Source organism: Dryas octopetala, chromosome 1, assembly GCF_963921425.1.
Source record: "Dryas octopetala chromosome 1, drDryOcto1.1, whole genome shotgun sequence".
Classification (NCBI taxonomy): Eukaryota; Viridiplantae; Streptophyta; class Magnoliopsida; order Rosales; family Rosaceae; genus Dryas; species Dryas octopetala.
The window spans coordinates 19,823,921-19,837,779 of NC_141366.1; the positions used below are offsets into that span (position 1 = coordinate 19,823,921).

At 36.5% G+C, this 13,859-nt stretch overlaps 1 protein-coding gene across 1 annotated transcript; it reads right to left on the reverse strand.

The window, feature by feature from the left end:
- Positions 1 to 1,827: 1,827 nt before the first annotated feature.
- On the reverse strand, positions 1,828 to 10,388 carry LOC147298947 (DDT domain-containing protein PTM-like). Its single transcript, XM_086254460.1, has 10 exons — positions 10,259 to 10,388; positions 9,143 to 10,112; positions 8,129 to 8,833; positions 6,646 to 7,897; positions 5,012 to 5,300; positions 4,734 to 4,858; positions 4,128 to 4,594; positions 4,009 to 4,037; positions 3,336 to 3,821; positions 1,828 to 3,244 (listed from the first exon to the last, which is right to left on the reverse strand). Exons 2-10 carry the CDS (start codon positions 9,973 to 9,975, stop codon positions 2,331 to 2,333), a joined length of 5,100 nt encoding a protein of 1,699 aa, XP_086110586.1. The 5' UTR covers positions 9,976 to 10,112; positions 10,259 to 10,388; the 3' UTR covers positions 1,828 to 2,330.
- Positions 10,389 to 13,859: the final 3,471 nt, after the last annotated feature.

Below are 13,859 nucleotides of genomic sequence, written 5' to 3' on the forward strand. Positions count from 1 at the left end.
AAAATTGAGAAAAAATAATAATTACAAGGCTAATGTTACTAGTTAAATTAATTATTGTTATTTCCTCTTCTTTCCCTGGGCCAAAAGTAAATGACTTTTTTATTTATTTATAATAATAAATAACCAAGTTACATTAAGCTAAGTGGACAAGCAGCGAGCTAGCTAGCTAGACAGCCTAGACTTAAACATATTTATAGGTTTAAAGCAGCTAACTAGCAAACCTGCCAGCCATTAGCCTTAGCAAACCCTAGCTTAACCATGGTTAAAGATCGATCTATAACTCTATAAGAATAAACCTCTAGTTAATTTAACTGTATACCATATAGGGTGTTATTAAATTATTCCTAACCAATACCAAGAGATTAATCTGAATCTGATTGTGACGTACTACTCCCTTTTCTCCTCTGAAGACTGGACCACACGCCACCACTATATATCGTTTTTTAATTTCTCTAAGATACTATATAGTATCATAATATCATCACGATATGCATGCTTTCTTAAAATGGAAAATGTAATGTGAAAGATCATGTTTCCTTAAAAGGGACAAAGTCATTGTAGTGCATACGTAGTAGTTAGCAGTAGTAGCATAGTCACCCTATACACCAAAAGACCTTGATTCATTTTAAGGATTAATATCATTTTGCTTCTCTGATTATTACACTTGTATCAATTTGTTCTCTAAACTTCTAATTTGGAAAATTAATGACTCAGTTTGCTCCCTATACTTCTAATTTAGAAAATTAAAGACTCTGATTTTTTTTAATTTTGTCGATTGAAGTTATTTCGTTAATTTACACATTTTCTATCCAAAACTCCATTTATAGAGGGATGATCAACCCAAGTTTAAATTTAGCGAGAAATGAAGGAGGGAAAAATGATAAGATTTAAATGGAATGTATCATTTTTTCCTAAAAAAGGACCCCACATGATTGGCACATGGTGCTATACAAATATAAATTTAGATGAAAAATATGTAAATTAAGGGAATAATCTCAATTGAAAAAATTTAAAAAGTCAGAGTTCATAATTTTTTAAATTAGAAGTCTGGGGAGCAAACTGATACAAATATAATAGTCTAAGAAACAAAATGACATTAATATCATATATGTTATTATGGAATTTTTCTAAAGTGCAAATGATTAAGTACTATATAAGAAGACGTCATTCTATAAATATCTGTAAAATAAAATAATAAGTGAGGACATCTTACATAAAGACTATTATTACATATCAAATGGGTAATTACAAATAAGTTAATAAAATTTTTGGCGATTACATTTTATCAAATCATTTTTCCCTCTGAATTTAATGTAATTTGTGCAATATTTGGACACAGACAAACATCTAATCAAGAAACTACTCATACGTTTCATTCCTTGCGTACGTGGCTGGTTGCCAATGTTGATGTTTACACTTCCATTTTTTGTTTTTGTTTTTGTTTTTTTTCTTTTCTAGTCATTGACAGTTGGCTTACTGTTCATCCACTTGGCTTTGCACTTTTGCAGTTAAAAGTAAATGATTTTCTTGGGGACTGGGTCCCTTCCTCAATGAGAGAAAGACTTCCATGTAACGGGTGTATATACCATTGTGTCTATCTCTCTCATCATGTGTTAAATCACATGATGAGAGAGATAGACACATAGGGTGTATACAACCGTAATAAGTAAGTTCTTTCCCATAGGGAGATAGATCATGTTAGGTTAAATCACAAGTACGAATGAAACCTGCAAAAATTTGTCTACCAAAACAAAACTTGCAAATGGGAATGAGACTATTATATAACAGTGAGAACTGAGAAGCTCCTCAATATGACTAAAGATCTCATAAGATAAGAAAAAAATAATTTGTGGTAGAAATTTCATTTATACAAGCAATTCAATCAGATAAGCACCAAAAAACTGCTTATCGTCCGAGTTCAGAGTAAATATGAAGGCTGTGAAACAATGACAGCCCATTTTCGGATTAGGGAAAAATTAGCCACTTTACAGTAGAGCTCCAAACCTCCTAACTAACATTGAGGTGCGTAACAAACTATATAATTGGGAAGTCACAATTCAGCTTCCCAAACTTTTAAAAGAACTGAATGTCCTACAACAAAATGAGAACTTGACAGGAGGCGACAACCATATCATTATTTTGCCAAAATTAACTCCAAGGTCAGAAGTAATGAGAACTGAAATTTCCGTATCTGATGTCACCTCTGACAGAGCAAAGAATCAAAGAACATCACCAAATGTTGTATCCTTGCAACTTTCTCACTCCAGAAGAACTCGCTCTGAAAATTGTTTACGGAACAAAACGCAAAAAACCAAGGATGGCAAGAACAGCTATCGCCACTCTCGGCACTGGCCGCACTTCCAGCTGCCACTCTGAGATGATGACTCAATCCAAGGCGAACAATGACTGTGTATCATTAGTCCACAATTCTCGCAAGAAAGATCAGAGGCTGGTTCTGCCAGTGAACATATGTGGCATTGCATCATATCAAACTCAGATTTTACGGAAATTGTAGACTTTGATTGATCAGTGAAAGTAGCCATATCATATTGTTCAGGGCCTCCATCCTGTGAATTTGTACATGGATGTTCCAGATTTCCTGATGTCTCCAAAAATGTTCCGAATTCATCTAACTCACCACTATCATCAGGTTCCAGTAACTCATTGATAGTGAAGACAGTTTGCGGTTCCATATTCTCGTAGTTTAGATCTTCATAGTCATCCCATTCAACCTGAGGGGATGGCGCAAACTCCACAGGTTGCGACATGCAATTTACTTCACTGTGTGTAGATATTTCAGTATGAGATATATAGCTCCCATGAAAGCCATCTACATCCTCTTCACGCTTAACATGCCTTCTCACCGGTAATTTTTGGGGTCCTGGCCCAGCAGTATTCCATTGAGCATCAATTTCTGAACTGAGTTCAGTAACTAGCTCAACTCTAGCAAGAGGAAAAAGAAGAGGATCATCATCCTGCATGGACACTTCCTCCATGGGAAACATTGGAGTTGCAGGTTCACACACTTGAGAATCAAGAATGGTTGCAGAATCAGAGTCCTCTCCAAAATTTTCTTGCTTTGAACGCCTAGTGCGAATCTTCTTGCTCTCTTGAATCATCCTGTCTTTAGGATCGGTGTAAGGACACACAGGTGATTTTATTCTGCGACACTTGCAACACTTGAAGCCCGCCACATCAAAAATCTTTGACTCCTCAAGTTCAACAGCTTCAGCATGGTACCAATCTGCAATGACCACAAAAAGAAACCATCTTAAAACACACAAACATAGTAGACAATTTTCTACAAAAGACAACACTTATGGGAGAAAACTTACTTTTGCAAGTTTCGCAGCATATATACATCAGATCTGACCGATATGGCATATGGCACAAGTGGCAAACAGGGTCCAACCTATGCACACCCGAACCACCCCCAAGAAGAATGTTATTAAGCCTGAAATCAGTGCCATTTTCGGTACTGTTCTTCTTCTTCCATATAACACCCCAAGAACAAATGCTGCGGCGTTTTTTTGATGACAAACCAGAGTCTGAGGTGGCTTGTTTCGTCTCAGAACGAGTCTCTTGAGTTCTGACACGTGTTACTGGTTGATTGTAATTTTTAGGCCTTGCACCATTGGTGACTGTCACTGGAGTACGATATTCTTGCATTTGCAAGTGCAAAGGACTAGTTGGAGACTCCTTAAAGTTTTCATTTTTGGCAAGAGCTTTCGCATGGTAACACTGCTTGCAAGAGATCAAGAACTCAACTTCCTCGTTTGTAGAAACTGTTGAACTTATGGTGCAGTCCTCGTGACAATAACCTGACAACAATACAGCAGAAAATATAAACATTGATGACAAGTCACATGATTAGCACTTTATGCAATATTGGCTTTCTTGAGAGATGTGATACATGGTAGAAGAGGTTATCAGGAACTCCGATAAATACGCCATTTTAAAATTAAAATATATCCTTGAAGGTCAAAAAAAGGTTTTGTGTCAATGTACCTTGACAGGCACTGCACTTGACTGCATTCCTGAAATTTACAACATAGAAATAATGACCGAGTTTAGACATAGCAGTACTGAACTGAAAAAGAAAATAAACAATAGTATGAAATAGTTACCGCATTAAAACATCCAGTTGACATGAAGAGCAGGAACACAGGTCCAGATTATCTCTCTTACACACAAGATAGAAAAATATGTCCCTGCGGGGAGCCTTCCACTGCCTTTTCTGTAGCTTGTGCGATAGATTCAAAGGCTCCTCAGCTGATGGCAAAAGCACTTCACCTAAAGTTGCTTCATACTCTTTAATCAAATATAAAGGAATGCGCGATTCAGGAAACCAGAACTTGTCATTTCCATCCTGACTTTGCTCCACTTCAATGATATTTTTCATTACACGGGAAGGCAGATGCTTTTGACTACCAAAAGCAACCCCATATATGATATTGTTCTTCACAATTTTTTTATCACATATAATTGCATTTCTAAAGGCAGAAGCTTCTGTCTCTACACCTTTCCCATCTGGGAGGTTCTGCTCAGGACGAACAAGATCATTCCACCTCAGATGATAGTCCAGGTATCTAACCTGATGAAATTCCAATTGAAGTTCTTAAGTTATACAAGTACCAGACTTCACCAGGTGATTTAATATTCTGCCAGACCAAGAGAAAAATCTAAAGAAAGTGGGAGGAGGGAGGACAGCAAGGAATTAGATAATAACAAACCTGAAGCGCAAGCTGTGACGCATTCTTACTCATTTCAACTGCAGCCCTCCATACTGATTGTCTGCTTCTTTTAGGAATCTCAGAACCATCAGCATAACATATACCAGAAATTTTCTTCAAACCACCTAATGGGCCACAAAAAACCATTAGTATGATCTCTTTCCTTTTCACTTAATTTGTGTATTACAACATTGGTAGTGAAACATTCTATAATTCAAAGATAACTAGGGGAAGAGCCAGCTAGTTTTGCAAGAAGGGAAAGACAGATGCAAAATTACCTTGGCGAGCTGCTTTTTTAACCAATGAGCACACCAAAACTGCTCTCTGGAATATAAGCTTTGATAGCTTCCCTCCTCGCCACCATACAAAACTTTTGTCATGGGAATCATCATCTACAACTTCATGAATAGCACTCTGCTTTCTGCTCCGCCTGCTGCTTGGTCCACGTTTTTGTGTTGTTCCAACAGTGCACGCAGCACTTTGAATTACAGAAGATTCAACCATCGAATCATCCACCAGTTTAATCCATTCCCCAGAATGAGCAATGGTTCGAATGTTTTCCTCAAGCTGCAGATAAGAAACAAACCATCCATCATAAAATATTCTTAAGCATGGATATATAACAAAATAATACATCCAGAAATATCTGATAAGTTAAGGCTATTGAATAAACCAAGGAAAAGGTCAGAATTGGGGAGGATAATATGGAGATGCCTAAGTGACTTCCAGGAAATTTGGTATCTTACTGAATTTGACTAAAGTCATATTTCAGTACCACTTGTCCATTCAAATTTATGCTACAAATTATTCTGTTTATGTAAAAAATTAATTAAAAAGCACAGATAGGCACTACACTGCAACCCAAGTAGTCATAAGAAAAGAAGAGACTTCTTTCTGTTACAGGTTAAACAGCATATAATAAGAAATAGAAAGCTTCACTGAGGTTCAAATAGTTCTTGCACTTATATTGTAGTGATTCCTTGCTCTAAGAGGTCCCTGATATTTCTATAGTTTCCATGTTCTTGGTTGCATCCCTCTCCAGAGTACTCAATAAATATCTTATACAGAATGCTATTGACCAGAAGGTCCAGAACAAAACAGATTGTTATAATTACATTCATCTTGATAAAATTAAACTATGGCAACTCCCATCATATCAATAACAAACCGGAAAATAGAAACTACTTAAAAATTTAGCAGCTATAAAATTTGTATCCAACTCCTAATTTTAGAAGTTAATTCTGATTGCATTCAACAAGGACCACGTGTGGCATCCAAACAAAACACTACCTTGGACTAAATATTTCAAAGATTATAGACATTCTAGATCATAAAAATTATAATTAACCTGATGCAGTGAGCATTCATAATATTAAATCAACTATACAAAATTGGCACTCATCAACACACATTCATCTACTCATACTTGTATGCCATTCTAAGTTGCTAACAAAGAAAACTAGTGATGAATATGCTCTACTCCCTCAGATATATTATTAGAGCATTCTGGCTCCAGATTGATATATCAGTTCTTAACAAACCCTGAAGGTTAATTTTCTAGGCAATGGTACCTAGCCTAGGCTTGAGTCCAGGACTAGCCTTGGGGAAGTTATGATTAACCACTGGGCTAGCCCAATAGGGACATTACTTCAATTGAAAATCAATACACTAAATTCATTTTTATTGCAAACAGAAGAGGAAAGGAGGATGCTACCTGAAGATCACATAATTATGTATAAACAATCATTTAGAGTGACAACATAAAAATCACACAAACAGAAGAAAAGAAATGCTACTTCACTAGCCACATAATGCCTAAAAAAATAATTTCTTTTTGTCGAAGACAAAAAAATACTAGCCCAACCAAATTTACGCCAAATAATCAGACACACTAGGAAACTTAAAAACTTACTTCAAGCATTAGGGCTTTTATTGCACTGAAAGTTGATGCTTGATAAACTCGTTTGCGCCATTGTTTTCTATAGTTTTCATTGACGAAGGGGCCATATATTAGACCATGTAAGCTCTCCTCCAAGTATAAAATGTATGTTGCAATGCTTACAAGATTCCCCTCCCCATTCTTTATAGGACGAAGGCTGGCAAGTATCTTCATAGCACCTTTTGTGGCACTCAAAGCAGCATGATTTAGCATGCATCCTCTCTTGCTTGAAACTGGAGCCTTACAAGAAAGACACCAACCACACCTCTCCCTTGGGACCTCCACGAGCTTCTTTTCAGAACTTGGCCAGAAGAAGCGCGAGGCTGTTAATGAGAAGGCTTTTGCTTGCAATAAATTGTTTGCAGATGCAACTTTCCTGGCTTTGCCTAAAGCATGAGCATCTGAAACCCGAGCTTCCTCTGATGAAAGTACAGCCAGTTTGGCAGCAGCTGATGCAGCAAAATCACCATGCACATAGTAATTTATGTATGCCTGAGGTTTATAAAGAAACCCCATGTATGCACAATCATAAACTGAAGTGGAGTAAGCCTTTCTAGAATCTACACGACTGCCTTCTTCGCTCTGTGAGGATAAAGTCACTGAAAGAGGCATACAATTTGCATTCCCATTGTGACTACTATTGCTGTTCCCTGAGGTGCATGTACTAAGGTCTACTGCAGTTGATCTGTCAAATGAGCTTTGGTGGGTCAAATCAGATGGACCAGCTTGCTGGCTACCAGAACCAGTTGAAACAGAAGATTCCATTTTCTTCCTCTCATGTATCTTCATATTCACAAGCGAGAACTCCTGCAGTGTGCTGTCACCATTGCTCTGAGAATTAGAAAGGTCAACTTGAACGGTATCAAAGGAGGTCTCGAGAGATGAAACTGCCACATTATCTAAGTTGCCTTCATTTACACTAGTCACATAGTTCTCAGTCTGAACCATAATGGTAATATTATCATTTTCCTTGCCAGACGAAGGAAATGACTGGGCAGAAATATTCACATCTTCCTTTATCTTTTCCAATTTTATCTCTGTTTCAGTCATTTCCGGGAGAGATAATATACTTTCTGGGATATTCCAATATTGTAAAATTGCCTTGCACACCCTCAAGTAAAAAGCTGAATGTTGCCCAGATGAATAAAAAACTTTCAGGACTTTTGGAATGTCATTCTGATTGTAATATCTAAGACATGGTTCTGTGTTGATGGTTGCCTTGAGCCTGCAAAAAACATAACAAGAAATTCCAAAAGAATGAGAAGACAATCAGATGCAAGACAGACTGAATTGAAGAAAATATTCAAGTCTAAGGCAGGGATATAGTGAATAGCATTAATGATCTAACACAAAGCCAATAACATTAATGATCCCTTTGAAAAGGGTTCATCACTAATTAAAATATGTAACAAACAGAACAAGAGGGGACTAAAAACCAAAGATGTTGAAAACATACACCAGTAAGTGGTTGCAAGTACCCAAGAAGATGTGCTCATAGGAATCAATGCCAAATATTTGTGCTCCTTTAAGTGATGTTCCCATTGTAATAATCGGCCCAATCTTATTAATTGTGCACTCTGGACAATACCAGGACCCTTCTGGTATAGACAGTTTCATCAGACCTATACACCTTGTGTGGTAAGCAGATGGGCACCCATCACAGCAAAGCAAGGTCCCATCCATGCCACAAAGCCGGCATTCATCAGAGTTACAGTCCACATCATCAGCACCATCTGCATCCCCTTTAGAACCTTTGGAACCAATTAAATTCAAGTTACCAGATGATTTTATCTCATGGGTTTCTGTAACAATTTCCACCCCTTCTCTTTCCTTGCAGGCAGAAGTTTTGGAATATCTGGGATGGACCCTTCTTGGCCCACTTACAAGAGGATTGGTTGCTTCTGCATCAGAATCTATTCCAACTTCTGATTCTTCACGCATGTCTAATTCAGCTCTTAAATCTCTAGCCTCTAAGACATCATCACAAAGGATTTGCAAAATAACTAGCTTCCTACCAGCTGATAATAAATAATACTCGCTGCCCAAAACCTCATCATAAAAGCCTTTCCACTCAGGTCCTTTTGCATATCCCTTAATTGTTAGATACTGGACCAAGTAAACAGGCCAAGTCAATGTATCAAGCAAGCTCCAGTCAATGCACCTGCAGATAAATTGTAAACATGATCCTGAAAATTTTGTGATGAAAATGTAAATAAAAACATCTTATATATATATATATATATATATTTTCTAGCATACAAATATAGTTCATGGTATGACATTAAGTATGAAGAAGGCAATATGGGGTATCACTTTACAGCAATTATTTTGGTGGTAGTAAGACATAATACAAGAGGGAACTGGGTATTTAACATCAATTGCGCTTGCATGCTCATATGACTCCTTCAATATAATGATATTATAAAAGATCAAATCAATTAAAGGCATTGAGAGTTGCATGTATAAGTACCTCAAGCATTTTGGTGCTACCTCTGAGCCATCCGATGACAGTGTTTCAAGATGATGCCTCAATGCACGCAGCAAAGCAACATGAATTGCATCCAACAATGTGTTTGGAGCACGACAATTAAGTGACCCCACAAAATCATCCAATGTAAATGGGTTCAAGAACAGGCAGATGCTAAACGATCGCAAGAAACCATAAACAGAGAAAAGATGTGAAACATACTGCTCCGGCACGCCTATGGTTCCTGAAGAGGGTGGAAATTGCGGTGGAGGGACAGGGGGGCTCTCAGCATCAAAACCCATATCCCTATCCCTTGCATACTCACACGAATCACTAGACGAATCACCATCGCCTTCAACTTGTGTCTCATCCTTTTCAATTGTTATTCCACCACTAAACTCACTCAATGTAGATGCTTCAACTCTATCCACCTCATCATGGGTTGATTTCCCAACATTCTTATCCAACCCAACTGTAGTTTTCGCACTTAATTTTGATACTAACTGATCTAATTTCTTCCTCCTAACACTCAAATCAATGTCGAAATCATCATCACCCAAAAGGATGCCACGAATCTCACCACTCTCCAAGTCCTCACAATCCCCGTCTTCATAATTAACTCTATACAACCCGGCCTCGTAATACACAACCTTCCCAAGAAAAACCCCACTACTCTTAAACTCTTTCAGCACATATCGACCCAACAAGACCATCGATCTCGTCTCCACTGCCAATTTCTTAGTTTCAGGACCCGCATTCCGATTACCACCAACATTTTCCTCCTCCGCTCTTCGTTTCCTCGGGCGACCCCTCTTTTTGACAACCGGAGGATCCATTTTGCCAATCGGATCCCGAAACCAGCTTCCGGACAAGCCCTAAGGCTCCCCAAAAAAAGGCCTCTATTACACCTAAACAATGAGATTGCGATAATACTTCATCTAAAATGCTTCAAAACCCAGAGTTCGTGCAGATCCTATAGAACCAATAACAAAAACAACAGAGGAGAGTAAATCAAAATACTATTTGAACTAAATTCTGATAAAATACATTGAGATTCGAAAATGGTTGTTCTTTCTCTTTGAGAAACGGAATAAATACAGGTGGACTGCGATGCGATACCTTATTAGGGTTTGGTGACCGCCATTGTAGACGTCTCTGGGGCTTTGCGAGAGAGAGAGATAGAGAGACAGAGAAAGAGAATGAGAATGAGAGAGAAGCCCTAATGGGACGTCCCAAAACAACTGCCTCTCCCCACTATTCTGCCCGAGTTAAATTGTCACGCGTGGTATTCATGACTCGGAACCAGTTTTCCGAGTCGGAGTTCCAACTCGGACGAGTTGAGCTTGACTCGATACTGGTTTTATTAATTTTAATTCGTAGCACAAATTATTACGTAGCATGCGGAAGTATTTTTTCTGCGGCTCCATGATTCATTGATCCTGTGGGGCCGTCTTTAAATACAATTGTAAGCTTCTTCTTTTTTGGCTTATTATTCTATTTTGCCCCTGAACATAATTCGAATTCTCACTCCACCTCGTGATTTTTTTTTTTCTCAAATTATATCCCATGACGTTACACTATATTTCTCACTTAACCCGATTATGTTAAATCCATTAATATCTCCCGTTAGAAATACTTATGTGGCATTCACATGTGCAGAAAAATTAATTAAATATTATTTTAAAAAATTCAAATTTTAATAAAAAATTACAAAAAAAAAAAAAAATCAAACACTCACTCACTCTCATCCTCCCTTCCCGATCGGCAACCCACCCACCCCTACCAACTGCACCAGCGAAAGATGGGTTGCCAGCTTTGGTTGAAAAAGTTGGTTCCAGTTCGGAGTTTTTAGATCGCCATCTTCCCTACCAACAAGTTGAAGTGGGTGCTGATGGGGGTGGTGTTGATTGCTGAGGTTGAATGGGGCTGGGATTTGGGTAGAGCGGGTCGAGTGGGGGTGACATTGGGAGGGAATCGGGTTTAAACACACCTGGAGGCCACATCAGCACTTTAACCGTGGATATTGACGTATTTGACAGAATCGGGTTAAGTGAGATACGGAGTATAATGTCAGGGGATAACTTGAAACAAAAAAAAAAGTCAGGGGGTGAAGTGAGAATTCGAACTATGTTCAAGGGGCAAAGAGAATAATAAGCATTTTTTTTTCCTTTTGGTTATTTTTGTCATTTTTATTCCGTAAGGTGAAATTAAAAAATTCATGAACAAATAAGGGGAGGCATTGAAATTAATACAAGGCGGTCCACTTTAACACAAGAGGCTACCAATCGATTGGTAATTTTAAATTCTAATTATTGTGTTGTTGTTGCTTAGTTACAACCCAAAAATTGCATAAAAATGATAATAACATAATGTTTTTTTCATTTTTATTACATATATATGTGAAAAGTTAATACATTAACAAAAAACTCAAAAAGTACAAGCATATAGAATTATATTTACCTTAATTTTGTAATTTACTATTAGTCAGGTACAACATGTAGTCAAGAGACAATTATTATCATATTATTGTATGATAGTTATAAAGGATCTAACTCTATTGTTGAGTTTAGGAGGCGACTAAACTTCAAAACATGGAAAATGCATGCCAATTGATCTACCAAGCAAAACTTCAAAAATAAAAATATTATTTTGGAACAATTGGCACTTGTTCATTGCTTCATGTTTAGGGTTTAGCTAAAAAAGGCCAAATCTACACCCTCACCGCCTTGTGAGGTACGATACCAAAATAGCAAAAAAATAATAAAAAATAGGTCGGTCGATTGCCATTTTAAAGGTGGACCGACTCATCACTTTTTTTTAAGTGTAAAAAAAAAATATCAGAATCAATTAAACAATATGGCGATTTGAAGTTGAGATCTCTCTTAATATAGTGAAAAATATATCACTAAACCAATAACTAATTAGTATAAAACTATATATTATTTGTGTTAAAGAGTTGGGTAAACTACATTTTTTATCCCTGTATTCTGACTAGAAATTACATTCGGTCATTGTGGTTACATTTTGCCAATGTGGTCCTTGTGTTTTATTTCGTTAGCAATCTTAGTACAATTTTGAAATTTCTGTGACACAACCTAAATTTTCAATTTGAGGGTAAATTATCCGTTTGTTTTCATAAAAATTTTGTCGGGAGTTGAAAGACTATTCTAAAACTAATTTCAATTTCAATTTTCTTGTTTATTTGCTAGAGAAATTGAGGCAAACTAATTGTTTAGGATTTGAACTATAAGTTTGAGATTTTTGTTTGAGAATTAAATTTAAGGCTACATACATGATGTTCGGTCATTTTTAAGTAAAACTCGTGAGTTTAAACAAGTGATTAGTTTTGATTAAGAGAAAAAATTTCATATTGGGTTCAAAATGTCTTAATATTACAAAAGACAAAAACACATAGACCAAAAATTTGGTTTACACTAAATTTTTTATTTTTGTATTTTACAAAGCAATTTCACATAACTCTAATTCACCTAAAAATTATACAATTGAAAAGAAATTGTTGAAATAGGCCTCCACAGATTAACAAGTATATTCATTCTCTATTTTTCTTATCTTCTCTCTCTATATGAAAATGCTTATCTTGTACAAGGATTAGACTGTATGAAATCCCTTGGTCTAAGATGCAAAGATTTAGAAAAACAAAAAACATGAGTAATATGAAAATCCAAATTCTCAACTGAAGCAAAATAGAACCTAAATACAAAGGAACAAGAAGCATTTTGTTTTACTAATTAGTTTTACTCTTCAAATTTGTCTTCTCTTATTTGTTGAAGTATTTTGTTGTGTTATTTTTTTCCTTGAGCTCCTCGTCTATTTTATGTCTTTTTTTTTTCTTTCGTTTTTTTGTATTTGGCTTTCTTTCTGTTTCCACTTTCCACCCCTAGTTTTTAGTTTTTACATGGTTCCATTGAGATATCCCAAAAGAATTGGTCTTCAGTTGATATATCCATTTGTCAGCTGATGGTGAAAGCAGGTGTACAATATAGAAATGCTTGTACTTGCACACAATCTTGCCCTCCATAATGTGACGTTATAACACTTTAAAAGCCAGAAAGGTGTGTGAGCGGTACATGGAGTTGACTCAGAGTTGTCTGAGTTAACTCAGAGATTAATCCGATCCGATGCCATATTAAAGTGCCCGCGGTTAAAGCATGCCTAAATGGCACACATCCTGTTATTTTTCCATTCACAGCAAGGGATCGAAGGACACACTTGGAGCAAAATGGCGGGAACAATTTCCCTTTAATAGAATTCCCCGCCAAATTCTTCACAGTTTCAAATAAATAAGGGAAAACTCTACCAAAATAAATATGAAATTTCAAAATGTAATGGGTAATTAATAATTTGGAATGGTGGGTTTAATTTCGACTTTAATATTATATTTGATTATCTCTATCTAATTTCTTCTAATTCTGTTTTTTTTTTTTTTAACCTTCAAACAATTTAACAAGTTATATTGTCAAATTATCTAAAGGAATGAAAATTCGAACTTAAAACTTCATATTATGGAGAAAAATATCACTAGACTAATAGTTAGTTGGTTGATCATATGAAATATTGTTCAAATTTGTTGGGTGTTTGTATGCACTCTTATGATGTTGTGGGACACATGTACATTAGAGCCAAATGGGTCGCTGAAGTGGATTTGATAATGTGGCAATACAAGCATATATAGAAAATATTACGCATCAAGTTCAAAAGA

What these genes read in the sequence shown, in the direction of transcription:
- LOC147298947 (XM_086254460.1), bottom strand. Translation starts at nt 9,975, where the DNA reads ATGGATCCTCCGGTTGTCAAAAAGAGGGGTCGCCCGAGGAAACGAAGA. An exon ending in TAAAAGCCCTAATGCTTGAA is followed by an intron (nt 5,301 to 6,645) that starts GTAAGTTTTTAA and finishes TCTTATCTGCAG; the next exon opens with CTTGAGGAAAACATTCGAAC. An exon ending in CGTCACAGCTTGCGCTTCAG is followed by an intron (nt 4,595 to 4,733) that starts GTTTGTTATTAT and finishes GAATTTCATCAG; the next exon opens with GTTAGATACCTGGACTATCA.